Source organism: Strongylocentrotus purpuratus, unplaced genomic scaffold (genome assembly GCF_000002235.5).
Source record: "Strongylocentrotus purpuratus isolate Spur 01 unplaced genomic scaffold, Spur_5.0 spur5_scaffold_8, whole genome shotgun sequence".
Lineage (NCBI taxonomy): Eukaryota > Metazoa > Echinodermata > Echinoidea > Camarodonta > Strongylocentrotidae > Strongylocentrotus > Strongylocentrotus purpuratus.
The window spans coordinates 30,646,291-30,661,258 of NW_022145614.1; the positions used below are offsets into that span (position 1 = coordinate 30,646,291).

At 38.9% G+C, this 14,968-nt stretch overlaps 1 protein-coding gene across 1 annotated transcript; it reads left to right on the forward strand.

Annotated features, from left to right (window-relative positions):
- The first annotated feature begins 937 nt into the window (after positions 1-937).
- Positions 938-13,005, forward strand: LOC752949 (monocarboxylate transporter 13). Its single transcript, XM_001180668.4, has 4 exons — positions 938-1,670; positions 8,322-8,465; positions 9,295-10,551; positions 12,397-13,005. Exons 1-4 carry the CDS (start codon positions 1,481-1,483, stop codon positions 12,531-12,533), a joined length of 1,728 nt encoding a protein of 575 aa, XP_001180668.2. The 5' UTR covers positions 938-1,480; the 3' UTR covers positions 12,534-13,005.
- The last annotated feature ends 1,963 nt before the right edge of the window (positions 13,006-14,968 follow it).

The window sequence follows — 14,968 nt, forward strand, 5'->3', positions numbered from 1 at the left end:
AAAAAAACACTGGCAAATTATTATTCAATAAAATCTGAGAATGAATACTGTTATCTAGATCTTTAGGAATAAATCATTGTCAAAACAATTCCATAAATTGAGGTAAAACAAAAATATTCCAACTTTATGAGCAACAGTGTATTATTATTATTATCAACATAAAAGTCATAATTTGATATGCGCTCCAAACGCAAGCACTCGCACACACTTGCACATGCACATAATATTATACATAAATGAGAACATAAACGTTTTTACACAAGCCAAACCTTTACCTAAAGGCCCGGTCACACAGCCCTCCGGCGGGCGTATCGCGGCCGAATCACGGCCAAAAATTTCTGCCCGTGAAGCAGACGCTGTTGGACGCTTTGAGGTCGCGATAAAGACGCGATACAGCCGTACTTTACCCGTCGTTACACGCGGTAAGAAATTCACACGCGGTTGGCCGCGCGAAAAAGTTTTGGGCTGCCCAAAAATTTAGACCGCGGGTAATCGCGGGCGGTACACGTGGTACACACGCGGTAAAGACGCGGTACAGACGCGGAACGAACGTGCTAGGACGTGCTACGACCGCGGTTAAGACGTGGTTACACGCGGAATTGGACGCGAAATTTTAGCGGGTAATCGCGGGTGGAGCACGGTCATAGCACGTTTGTTCCGCGTCTGTACCGCGTTGTTATCACGTGCATTAGCGTGTGTACCGCGTGTAAGCGTGGTAGGCCGCGGTACCGCCGCGCTTCACCCGCGATAAGGACGCGGAACAGTCGCCGGCGTCTGTTCCGCGGGCATACCACGGGTAAACCGCGGGTAAGCCAATTTTGCACATTTTTCCACCACGGGCAACCGCGGGCAAAAAAAAAATCGCGAAATTTTACCCGCGATACAGACGCGAAAGGCTGTGTGACCGGGCCTTAATATACACATTTAAAATTAACATCTCCCTATCTCTCTCTCTCTCTCTCTCACTGCTGAACAGTAAACTATGCGAACATGGAGAGACTTGCATATTTCAAAAGACACGCTTGATTGGTACATAAAAGATACTTTGTGAACGAATACACGGTCGAATGATTTAAAGAGATTTCATATTTATTTCCTCCTACCGTTGCAATACGTTCCAGGGTCCCTTTCAACAGAGAAACTGCCTGGACTAATTGAGATTTTCTGTTTTCCTCACAAGACTGATGGCCTTTCATGCTAACGTACGTGGCTCTGTGTAAACTGTTTCATTGATAGAACCAGGGAGTTCCACTGATCCTAACTCCCTGATATAATCATCGGTGTTTCAGTCATTGTTAGTGGATCAATGCCAACTTCATTATAGCTACGACTTGAAAGCGTAGTCAGCTAATCGTCTGTATAAACTCCATATAATATTTAATTCTAAGAAAGTGTACAATAAATATACTGGGCTGCATATATTGTTTCGACGTACATCTTGACTATATTAAAAACGGACGTCTTCAAGCTTTAGTGGACGATGTCGAATTTAAAACGTTTCTTTTCGCTGTGGCGGTTGGCGTTCGCGTTCCACGTCTGCCTTGCATTCGCCCGTGGTATACCGATGTCCTTGCCGGTGATCATCGACGATATCGCAGAAGACCTTCAAACGACCACGGCTGCAGTCGGGATTATACTTGCATCTTATCTTGTTCCTTTTGGTATTTCAGGTAGGCCTGTTAACATTTAATTTAGATAAATTACAGCATCATTTCATTTTATTTTATATACCCTACTTTTTACCCAAGGAAATTATTAATCAAATAATAGATTGGGGGCGGGGGGGGGGGGGGGGGTCGGCGAGGATAATCTAAAGCCCGATATTTGGACAGTGAGGACACCGTAAAACCTAATACTCGATCAACTAGGTGCCCAAATATCCTCATATTCGTGAAAATTCGCTCATGGCTCGCAATGAGTTGCTTAAATACCCCTCCCCCCATATTATTTTAAAACTGCGTCGGCTTTTTGCATTGAAGGCAAGATATATACAGCCTTCAGGTTAGGGTATTAGTTGAAATTGGAATATTTTTCAAATATTTATTGTCCATTCGGAAATGTGTTTTCACCGGTAAAAGTTTGCAGAGATCAATTTACAAAATATAAATAATCATAATTGTAGACAGTAATTGTTATGGTAAACTAAATTCATAACAGCTTTAGTTGGATAAGGTACTTGGAATACGTTTTGTACGATGAGGATGAGAGAGCGAGAGAGTTGAAGAGGACCAAAAAGGCAGATAGGCAGAGGAGGAAGATAAAACCGAGAAAGTCAACATCAGGGCCCCTTCTTACAAAGAGTTGCGATTGATCCAAATCAATCGCAAGTCTTGTTATCAATCGTAAGTTTTCTACGGCAGGCAGCCAGCTTATGTACATAGTTGTGATTGATATCAATCGCAAATAAGTTGCGATTGAACTCATCTCTTCATTTGTGATAACAAAATAACTTATCCATCACATTCTCTGATCATTTCTTTTCTGTGTGTGGCGTAACAATATGTATTATATGTTTAATCTTGAAAAAGTGTTTCAATGGACAGATTTATGGTGTGTAAATAACTGAAATATAATTAGTTTATATAACCCCATAATGCTGAGTAAATCACAATTTTTATGTTTCATTGCGCCATACATAATTATGTGGGTAATATCCATCATTCATATTACTTCAACTCATAATGAACATTGATTCAAATACAAGGTCTTCATCAGGTAATACATATTTGAGATCATGATTTTTTTTTTTACATTCTTTCATTTTTTGAAAGCAAAAAATGCGCGTTGCATCAACCCGTATCTTATTCCTAAGTATTGTTGCAAGAATGTTAAAGATAAACTTGAGTTCTGGTAAAAAAAAGAAAATGAATTCTCACAGAATCTAACGAAACTTACACTGAATGTTCAAGATTACAAATAAATGTCATGTGCCAAACAATTTTGGAAGAAAATGTATACTGGCTGAGTAATGAGCAAAGAAAGATAAGGAAATCAGGGTAGTACTAGCCCCGACACCATGTGTGTTGTCCCATATACATCTTTCTGTGTAAGTGATTGTTAATTTACCAAGACTCTACCAAATTTATAATGATTTTGATGACTCCAGAATCTTGCATTACACACCATTACTTACATGCTATATGATCAACTTTTCTGATCCATTCCACACCTTTTCTTTCACAATGCAATCGCATTACCAGAACTCAACTTTATCTTTAACATGATTGCCATGCGTTGAATCTTGACTGTACTACTACTACTACTACTACTACTACTACTACTGACTGTAGACTAAACGTCAATAAACCAGAGTCTGTATCCACAGACTACCCTTACCGAAAATGCAGGCTTATTTAACCTGCTTTGAACCTGCGTCTGGCCTGCATTCTTAAATACATGCTAATTATTCTTTTGCATGTTAAATTTTAGCCTGTATTTTGCAAAATCAGTCTTACATGTTTTAGCAGGTTAAATTTTAGCCTGCATTTTGCAAAATCAGTCTTACATGTTTTAGCAGGTTAAATTTTAGCCTGTTATTAGCATGCATTTTGCAAAACACAGTCTTACAGTTTAAGCAGGCTAAATCTCAGCCTGCAGTTTAAAATTAGCATGCGTTTTGCAAAATACAGTTTTAGCAGGTTAAATCTTTAGCATGCCAGATGAGATGCAGTTTAATCTTTAGCATGTAAATTTCTATCATAATTTGTTAAACCTGCAATCTGAAGAAATGTCCTCTGAGCAGGTTTAGAACACAAATTTAACCTGTTATTGCTTTTTACATGTAGCCTGCAGGTTATATTTTTCACATGCACGTTTAATGTTATATATCAGGGGTGATTTGAGAGTTTAAACAAAAATAGGTTCATAGAAAGCCGAGCAAGCGAGGTTTCGAGCGCTTGGGGGGGCATCCCAAGACAAAAATCCAATTGAAACCAATTGAACACCAATTTAATTTTCATTTTTTCAATTGGTCTTTAATAGGACTTCAGTTGGTTTCAATTGGTCAAGTTTGGCCCTATTGGACCAATTGGCCTAGGCTCCATTAGACTTTAATGGGAACTCAATTGGTTTCAATTGGACCAATTGGCCCTATTTTGGACTTCAATTGGTCCAATTCAGTTTCAATTTCAGTTTATTTTCATATTTCACATGTTTATTTCATTGCATTTGGCATGTTACATTTTTTGTAATCATTTTTTTGGGGGGGATGCATTTATACAAACGAACAGAATAAGTACATAAGACTAAGTTAAATAAAGGAAGAAATATGATGGAGCCTAAAGAGAGAGCAATGCTTTTAGGTCGTAGTTATAACATTGATATAGTCTTGTGTTTATTAGATATCATAATTGGATTAATTGCAACTTATAAGAAGAAAAGATATATTTGAAACCAATTGAAAACCTTACAGTCTATGGGGCTGATTGGTCCAATTGAAGTCCCATTTAAGTCTTATTGGGGCCAATTGGTCCAATTGAAACCATTTGAAATATCTAATGGGGCCAATTGGTCCAATTGAAACCAATTGAAATCCCGATTAGAGTCAAATGGGGCCAATTGGTCCAATTGAAACCAATAAGACCAATAGATCTACCAATAGGAACAATAGGACCAATATAAACCAATAAGACTAATTGAACCCAATGGGACCAATAGAAATCAATAGAAACCTTCATTTATGTTAGCCTGCCTTTTCGATTAGCATGCTAAAATTAACCTGCAATACGTATCTCATGAATATTCATTATTACTTTACACATCTCACAGAAAAATACATTTATCATGATTAATTGTTAAGCAACTTATGACAATTAATGCACATATCAATTTTGTGATTGAATTTTTCTTTGGAATTATTGACCAATAGATTATTTGTCTGATCACACTTACATTCATGTTTTAGCAATAGATATATTGATTATACGATTACTAACCAATTTAAATAGCATGTATATTTTCTATATATACGTGTATGAGCCTGTACTTTTACAAAAGTCAATATTGTATTAACTTCAAATGATCTTTGTGATGGAGTTAGTCTAATGCAATTGAGATTAGAATATTCCTATTGGTTGACACTTGCGAATATTGATTATGATATATCAATTTATCCCCCGTTCCTCTATCCGAGTCGATATACCAATGGAAGTCTTGTACTGATAATGATGGCAATCAAATATCTTCATTTTTGTTAGCCTGCATTTTAGATTAGCATGCTAAAATTAACCTGCATAACTTACATATTTCAGCATTTTTGCAGGCTAACAAAGCAGGTTAATTTTGCATACTAAAAAAGCAGGGCAATTTTGCAGGCTAATTGAGCAGGTTAAAATGATTTAGCAGGCTAAAATAAGCCTGCTTTTAAAATGTACAGGCTAAATTAAGCCTGCCTAATTTGCATATTTCGGCGTTTTTGCAGGTCAGTGCTTGCTAAGGAATTAGCCTGCTTTTTAGCATCTATGCAGGCTTGATGCAGGCTATAAGCAGGCCTGCCTTTTCGGTAAGGGTAGTCAGAGTGAATCTAGGTATAGATTAATTATTTTAGTATTGTCAGTGCCTGGGTATTTGGAAGCATTGACAAAGTTTTATCGTGTCTTTATTATTGCATGATATCTAACTATCTTATCAATTCCACCAGAAAACATATCGTGGTGATAATCTAAATGTTACGACATGCTCAAATTGGGTCTTTATGTTTCCTGGAGAATTGTTTTCATTGTTGATTTACAATTCAGTCCAACGACATTGAGGAAGCAAATATTCGTTCCATGCAGGGACTAATGCTAATAATACATACTTATCAAAGGGAAATCGGTTTGTCTATGAATTACAGCAGTATAAAAGTAGAGCGGTTCCAACTGCATGCAATATCCCATTGTACGACTTCAATGTGCTCGATCTGCTCAGAGCCGGGCTCAGGTTGACATGGTTCAACAGACATTGTTATAACGGTGTTTGTTCGTTGAGTTTAAACAGGATGAAGGTACAGGCAAAAACTTTTCATTATTCTAAAGCCATTTACTGGTTTGTATCGGTTGTTATTGCAAGTTACGCTATATTGCATTCTGTCGTGCATTGTTATATTGTTCATGCTGTTAGAGACGACCTCTAAACCCGATGCCAATGAAAGGGCATTTTCTGGAAAAGGGGGGTACTTACAAGGGGAAACCTCAAAGCGAAAATATGCAAGTTTTAGACTACAATGTGATTACATCGTCAGGGATAGTTTCACTATTTGTGTCTCCCTTTAAATGGTCCAAGATACTCCTAAAAGCTAAAGTTGAGATCTGGTCATGCGATTGCATTGTGAAAGAAACGGTGTGAAATCGATCAGAAAAAGGTTGATCATTTAGCATTTATAAATGTCAGTAGTGTACTGCAAGGTTCTGGAATCATCAAAATGATAAGAAATTTGGCCCAGTCTTGGTTAAGTTACAAGCAAGGGTGTCGATTTGAACCCGTGGTTGGGGGGGGGGGGGGGGGTGATAGGTGCCAAAATATTTTCGGCAATGGATCAAAGCAACCAAGAGATAGAAGCGTGTGGCAGTTTGCACCCCCTCCCCAAGCGCGTAGCCAGGATTTCATTTTAGGGGGGCGGTAGTGAGCAAGCGAAGCACGCTCCCTAGGGAGTTGGATGCAGGGAGGGGGAGTTTCCCCCCTCCCCCGCGAGGCGCGGAAGCTCTGACGTGTCCTTAGATTAATAAAGAAAGAAGACGATTCGACGTACCATTCTCGACTCTTAATCCTTAATGTTAGAATCAAGTTCCCCTTCTTAGCGCGTAGCGCGGAAGCTCTGACGTTTCATTAGATTATTAAAGAAAGTAGACGCTTTGTTGTACCGTTCTCGACTCTAAATCCTTGTCTAAATTAAGTTTCCCCGCTCCCGCGCGAATCACGGAAGCTTTGACGTTTATTAGATTATTAAAGATAGAAGACGATTCGATGTACCATTCTCGACTCTTAATCCTTGTCTGAGTTTAGTTCCCCCCCCCCCCCCCCGCGGAATTTTTGACGTTTCATTAGATTATTAAAGAAAGAAGACGATTCGTTGTACCATTCTCGACTCTAAATCCTTGTCTGAATTCAGTTCCCCTTGTCCGCGCGTAGCGCGGAAGCTCTGACGTTTTATTAGATTATCAAAGAAAGAAGACGATTCGATGTACCATTCTCGACTCTTAATCCTTGTATGAATATAGTTTTCCCCCCTCAATTCAATTTATTCTTGTCTCATATACGGTTGTCTCATTTACTTGGTATATATGTATGTATTATGAAAATGAGAAAGCAAAATGTGAATATTGATGGTCATCTTGCGAGTAATAACCATTAACTACTCTAATCGGGCTCTCATCATTAATTTTTCTCTTCTTTTTCTGTTGTTGTTGATGGTGAATTATTGGGGGGGGGGGGGGAATGATTGTACAGGCCATCCCCCCACCTCAAATATTGGGGGGATATATCCCCCCATCCCCCCCCCCCCCTCGGGATCGACACACATGGTTACAAGCATGTACACAGAAAGATGTATATATGGGACTAGACGAACATGTGGCATAAAAATCTGTCCCGATTTTTATGCTGTACGTTACATGACATAAAGAGGAAAAATTAATCGTGATGAGCTGCAATCTCGCCGCAAAAGACTGAAAAGGTCCTTAATAAGTTACATGATTATATCAATTATTCTAGGGGGGGATTAAATAAAAAGTTGCTCTTAGTCGCTTTGAATAAGGGGCAGGTGTAATAGAGAAAGGAAAAGAGGGCCTTTATCAGACGGGGAAAAGGACGCTTATTAGGAAAAAGGAGCACGTGTCTAAGTAAAAAAGAAATTATCAGAGGTGAAAAGGGGCACTCCTTGCAACAGAAAAGGGGCACTCACCAGAGATGAAAAAGGCACTTATCAGAAGGAAAAAGGGTACTTATTGGAAATAAAAAGGGGGCATGTATCAAAATAAAAGAAGGTACTTATCAGAGGTGAGAATTAGAAGGGGAAGGGGCACTTGTATACAATGGAAAAGGAGTACTTATCAAAGTAAAACGGGCACCTCTCATATTTGAATAAGGGCAATTATCAGAGGTGAAAAGGGCACTTCTCGTACCTAAAAATAGGGCACTCACCAAAGAAGAAAAGAAGTACTTATGAGAAATTACAGTTTTCTTTCTTACGTCATTACTTTTTCTCAGTTGGTTAGCAAGGATTATTTTTGATAATTCGTATATGGAAAATATCCCAAAACCAAAAGTTAAACCAGAATAAAGCCTACAAGGAACACTAAAATATATATTTCATTGTTGTTTTTCCTCTCTCGATCTCGATGCAGGTCCTCTGATGTCATACGCCCTCGACGTTGTAGGATGTCGTACAGTGATAATGGCAGGTGGTGTTCTCATATCTTCAGGGATATTCCTCACGGCGTTCGCACGACATATTGCCTTCGTTTGGGTTGGATACTGTTTGCTTGGAGGTAAAAACTAATTTTGCTAAATTACACCTTTTTTTTCTCCATCAACCGAGAAGGACCATGAGAGGAGAAAGAGAAAGACAGAGAGCGAGAGAGAGAGAGAGAGAGAGGCTGAGAAGGGTGAGAGGGGGAGAGATAGAGAAATAGAGAGAGAGAGAGAGAAAGAGAGAACAAGAGGGATAAGAGAGAGAGAGAGAGAGAGAGAGAACGAAAACTTATTAGACTGGTAAGCTTCTGTACTTTTTAGTTGTATCATGTAGACCCCTATTTTTTCGATATGACACTCGTTCCACATGAAGCGTCAAGTCGATGCGTCAATGTTACTTACGCAAATAAAGGCTATCATGAGGAGATTAACGCATGCGCCAATACTTTCCAGGCAATGTTTGCATTGTTCACTTTTGCTTTTTCTCGCATGGTGGCTCAAATACCGCGAAATATAATCAATTTTTCACTCATTGGAGATAAGTATCTTTAGCTGTCAATTTCACATGACGCAAAAATGACCACACCAGTCGCTGACGCAATAGCTACGTATACAAAATGACGTTTCGTGTACAACGGGCCTGATTTTGAATGTATATGTACCAACGAAAATTAAGTGATTAAAAAAATAAGCGCTTGCACTATTTCCACTCAAAGCTTGCATCGTTTATTTTTGTATTCACTATTGTTTTCATTTTTACACGATGCGTCAAAAATCACACCAGTTGCTAACGGCCTAACACAGTATTGTGCCAGTAGCACGAGCAACGTGTGTTACTCTCTTTGGAATCATAAAGAAGATTATGTGTTCATCAACTCTTTGATTTTATGTTTACACGATGTTTAGGGATCGGAGCGAGTGCCATCTACGTAGCATCTGCAGCTACCATTCGACAGCACTACTCTGACCGTCACTACGCCCTAGCTAATGGAGCTGCACTAACTGGCATCTCGATTTCAGTGTTTGTCTTATCTCCAGTACTCCGAGCTCTTATTTTTGCCTACGGATGGAGAGGGGCTTTGGTCATTGGCTCGGGCATAACGCTCAACACTGTCGTCATTGGCGCACTCATGAAACCCGAAGTCGTCAGAAAGCGAGGGCCCGTGGTCGGTGATGAGGGCGAAATAGGCAACGTCAATGACCACGACGACAATAAAGGTGATGTTGACAACGGGACTAATGATCTTCTGCTTCGACCATCTCCGTCTGATCATCAAACTACTGCTACCGTTCTGGAGTTTTCAGAATCACATGACCAAGGAAGTTCTGCAGGAGTTTGCAAAGACTGTAGTGGATCGCTGAAGAACCAAAGTTGTTATCCGAGAGCACCTATGGGCATTACAGTCCCATGTGATGATCAAGAGCAACATGGTTATTTGGATGAAGATATCGACGAGAATAAGAATGAGATTCAAAGTCTTGCGGATTTTGATACAGATGGCGACATCCATTCTGGAGTTTCTATCACGGATGACAAAGGTTGTCCCCAATCCACATTCCTCGGAATAGACCATGTTTTTTATTGTAGTCCATCTAGTGTGAATGATGTGCGAAAGGATGACAAATATCGTAGCCTCGAGAGTTCAAAGGTTGTTAAATCTACTTTTAGAATATCCAATCTTTTCAAGTTTAGCGCCAAACCCCTCACGAGGACAACCAAAATTTGTCATGTGGCCCTCCTTGTCGCTATATTTTTCCTGGCAGCTACCTACATAACTGTTAACATTTTCATCGCGTCGGCTGGGACTCACGAAGGACTCTCTCCCATGCAAGCAGCCACACTTCTCTCCGTCTTCGGGGGTTCTCAGGCTGTTGGTCGTTTCTTCAATGGCATTCTTGTGAAGAAGGGTTACGTGAAAGCCGCGCATCTCTACATAGGCGCGCAGATACTGATGGCATCAGCCTCTTTGGTCCTCGGACTTCTGATGAGGGTTTACGTGGTCGCCATCTTGGCATCATTAGCATTCGGAGTGTCCGCTGGGGCTATCATCTCACTCAACATCGTCATGCAGAGGTTGATCGATGGCAGTGCGACGTCGACCTCGTTAGGATGGCTAGTATTCGTCGAGGCTTTCGGTGGCCTCTTCGGCAACTCAGCATTAGGTAAATCCTTTCTCCGATTGACAATACTTTCGAGTTCATTTGTCTTATTCTTGTAGATGTTGTTATTACGTTGTCGTGATCAACGATGTTGTTTACACAATGTATTTTAACCCTCGCGTAGGTCTTCATAGTTTTCTAAAGATGGATTTGGTAAAACTATGATGAGAAGCAATAGCGTAGCATTGGTTTAGCCATTCAAGGGCTCTGGTGTCACGGTGTAGTGATATTCGGTCTTAAGACTTGGGGGGGGGGGATTGTGAGAACCGTTGAGGCCATCGGTAATAGGGGAGGGTGTTTGATTTGGTTATGTCATATTTTCATAGTGCTATCCCCATCTTATTTGCTTTCCCTCCACCCCCTCTCTCTCTCTTTCCTTTTCTCTTTTTCTTGCCATTCGCCTGGAGGGACAGGTACCTCCGTCTCTACTCTTACTACACTACTGGTTACGGGCGGATCAAGCTTTTTGCCAAAAAATCGCGCCGTTTTACTGTTTTACTTTTTGTCTTCTTCTTTTCCCCCTTTTTTCCCTTCTCCCCCTCCCCCCTTCCCCCTTTTTTTTTTCCCTCGGACGCCCAGGGGGGGGGGGGGGGCGGTTAAACCGCCGACCCCCTAGATCCGCCCCTAAGAAGCTATTGAAATACAAGAAAAGTTGAGAATCTTCTAAATGAAACAAAACACAATTCTCGTGATTCTTACAGGCTGCGCGTATTGTTGGTTCGTCCTATAATTTTTCCTTCATTAGGTGATATGCTACATCACCTATTGTGTTTGTACGAATCTTATTTATTTATTTATTATTTATTTATTTATTTATTTCTCCAACCGAATTTTGCCATCAATTATCTCAAAAAGTTGTATAAGTATCATCTTCAGATATTTACAGTATCTTTGGCGTCATCAGGAATCGTGCACCTCCTCTTTTTAGTGTGATCAGTCAACCATGACGTCATCCAGGCGCCATTTTGTGTGTTTACGTTATCATTCATATCTTCATAACCATTCATCATAAATTGCCCAATTTCAATACACATTAACTTCAGGTCATTGGTCAATACAAATTCAAAAATTTTACATGATTTGGTTTTCTCTTACCGTAATTGACAATTTCCATTAATTTCAGTCACTCTTGACCTTTCATAAGGCCGTGAGCGCGCGTCAAAGTTCAAAATCCGCGCGTGCTGCTATGGGTAATGTAATGCAAATTTGTTCAAAAACATGCCGTTTTAAAAATCAAAATAGCTCTTCAGATAGTCAATCGACCCCCAATTTTTATATCATGGTTGGAAAGAGCATGAGTTGGAAATATGATTTCATACCACTCTGACTCGTACAAAGTGAAACAAAGTCATCATAGTGGCATCCAAACTTTAAAAAAATGAATGTTGTTGATGACGTCATTTTTGTCTTTGTTTAATTGAGATTATCTCGCTTATCGGTGATCAATTTTCTCCCAGATTTTGATATGCTGTAGCTGAGATAATTCTCTACCAGAAATTTGGCATTTATTTTTCATTTGGATGACGTCATCATAGTGAAATATTCGATTATAGGCGACAATGCATAATTTGTCATATTAAATTTTGTGTGTTATGTCTATGGGAGGTCACTTTTTTCAAAACATGAATCTGCAATTATCTTTGAGCCGTATCTGGATTGTTATTGCGCCATTTTCTCCCCAAATTTAGTATTTTGTAGCTGAGACTATGGGCTATCGCAACGTAGCCTCCAATTTTGAATTGGATGTCGACAACATGGTAACATTTTCCAATTCAAAATATCAGAAGCATATCACCTTAATTTGTCAGCATGACAAATTACCTCTAGATAACTTTTGTTTCTCTGTAGGTTGCCTGAAAGACTTAACTGGTAGTTTTGTGCTCCTGTTCATTCTGGCTGCAGTCTTCACATCACTGTCTGTTGCCCTCACCGTTATCATCCTTATACTCAAGAAGCGGGAAGCGTTGTCCAACACTTCAATCTAGACTCCCTGGCTGATTCAGCCCCTGGATTCAGCCTTAATGAACCGAACTATTTTGCAGCGTATTAGGCCTACCAGATGACACAACCTATTAAGAAAGCCCCCAATTCCTATTTATCCTCAAAGGAACAATGTTAGAACCATTAAAAGTGGAATAAGCTAAACCTCGGACTATAGGTGGTGTGTGTGTGTGTGTGTGTGTATTAGATTTGTACAGACGTGTATCAATCAGATATGATTATTTACGTCTGGGGACCGACCTTTAAACGTCATCATCCGAAGACGTGACTCAGATTCGAACCTGCGTCCTCGGCTGAATCAGTTTGTAACTTCCACTTTTAGCTTGATTACAGGCGCACGCCACAACGCCTAGTTGGGCTAACTAATGTCCCTTTATAGAACACTAGGGCTAAACCCCTTTAGCCCCACCTATAGTAAAAAAAAAAAATTTAAAAAAAAGTTCAAGTTCAAGAAAATTTACAGAATGACTTTGATTTAATATGTAAATGGTTTGATATAAATAAGATGTTTAATTATACACCCTCAGAAAAGAAAAGAAAGTTGGAGAAAATCGTCTCTCAATTAAGTTAAATGGTAAAAATTACAGTGTGTCGAACCAAGGAACCTAGGAGTTATACTTGATTCACAACTTACGTGGTCTGAACATATAAAATATATAAGTACTAAGATATATCGTTTTATTGGATGTATTCGTCGTATAAAACGCCTAATACCCCATAAAACTCTTGTAAACCTCTATTTTGCCTTAATTTTACCACATATCGACTATTGTTGTACTGCTTGGGGAAACTGTTCAAAGACAAATTTATCGAAACTGCAAAAGTTACAAAATAGATTTGCGAGATTGATTTCAAATAAGGATTACGACACACCACAATGTACGCTTCTTACGACTTTAAATTGGCAATCGGTCGAACAAAGATTAAAATATCACTACTGTTTATTAGCTTTTAAAATTACAAATGTCATGGCCCAAACTTATTTAAAATCACTTATAAATTATCGCACCTTCAACTACTGTACCCGCTATTCTTAAAATTCTCTACTTGACATCCCATACCCTATAACCGAAAAAAAAAAAAAGATCATTCTCATATAAAGCAAGCACCCTATTTAATAAACTTCCTCCCTCAATTCAATCAACAGAATCAATTCAAATTTGTAAGCGCGGATACCAATTGGCAAAGCATTTATTATAGTCGAATCTCCGTTCTTATTTCCCTCTACCGGTATAATTATTTTCTTATGTTATATATGTTTGTACTCTATATTATGTCAAATATGTCAATGTTTAATTTTGATGACTGTTATATTTTTTTGTCTATATTCCTTGTATTTTTGTATATACATACTTGTCATGTATTTGGAAAGCAGTTTTGTTAAACTGAATGTACCTATTCTCTATTTTAAATATAACTTGAATAAATAAATAAATAATAAATAATGTTATCGAATAACGAAGTTCAGTAAAATCAAAATGCCATTCCCAACATACGATTATTAGTATTGAAAAGCATCTCGTTCATCTATTGACGTATGTATAAATGGTAGAGGTACAGTATGGTTTCTACCCCCCCCCCCCCTCCTCCTACCATGATTATTGTAGGGCACAGAATATGTAGATATGAAAGAATCAATTTTCTTTTTCAGAAACCTTTTCTGTATTCTACCTTGGAGATACATGTACGAATGTATATTATCTCCATGATTCTACCATAAAGGCCTATAGAGTGGTGAAGTGTGACGTCATCAAAAATCTAATTTTAGAATTTCTCAAATTTTTCTTCATTTTCCGAAAGAGCATCAAAAATAATTTCCAAATGTTGAAAGCCAATTGAATATGTTAAGTATTGTCTGAAATATGACCATCTGAATAAATATACTCCCCATAGGAGCTCACTGTTATATGCTCTGGCTCCTAAGTTCCCATTGGACATATATTTATTCAGATGGTCATATCTCAGCCAATACTTAACATATTCAATTGGTTTTCGACATTTGGACATTATTTTTGATGCTCTTTCGGAAAATGAACAAACAATTGAGAAATTCTAAAAATAGATTGTTATGACGTCACAGCTTCGGTACTCTATATACAGTAACCATTTGGGATTGATCGGATATATAATGTCTCCGAAAGAAATCTGGTCACCTCCTGAAAGTTGGACTTTATATCAATTATGATCGAGCTTTCTGCCCCTATATTTAGACATTTTATCTGCAGGGCAATCTGAAATATTTGCAGTTTCGTTTCGACAGCTGGAAATCCGTTTAGATCCAGCCAATTTTGACAAGAACGCAATGTGTAATACCGCCATCACCGTCAATAAGGTCCTAATGTTACAACATCTAACCATTGCTGATTACAATGGCGCAGCGCGGGTTCAGCCATTGAAGGGCACTGGCATGTGAGGGGAG

Excerpts from the sequence above, each read along its gene's own strand:
- LOC752949 (XM_001180668.4), top strand. The coding sequence starts at position 1,481 with ATGTCGAATTTAAAACGTTTCTTTTCGCTGTGGCGGTTGGCGTTCGCG. Across the intron at positions 1,671-8,321 it reads TGTTCCTTTTGGTATTTCAG|GTCCTCTGATGTCATACGCC; the intron begins GTAGGCCTGTTA and ends ATCTCGATGCAG. Across the intron at positions 8,466-9,294 it reads TGGATACTGTTTGCTTGGAG|GGATCGGAGCGAGTGCCATC; the intron begins GTAAAAACTAAT and ends CACGATGTTTAG.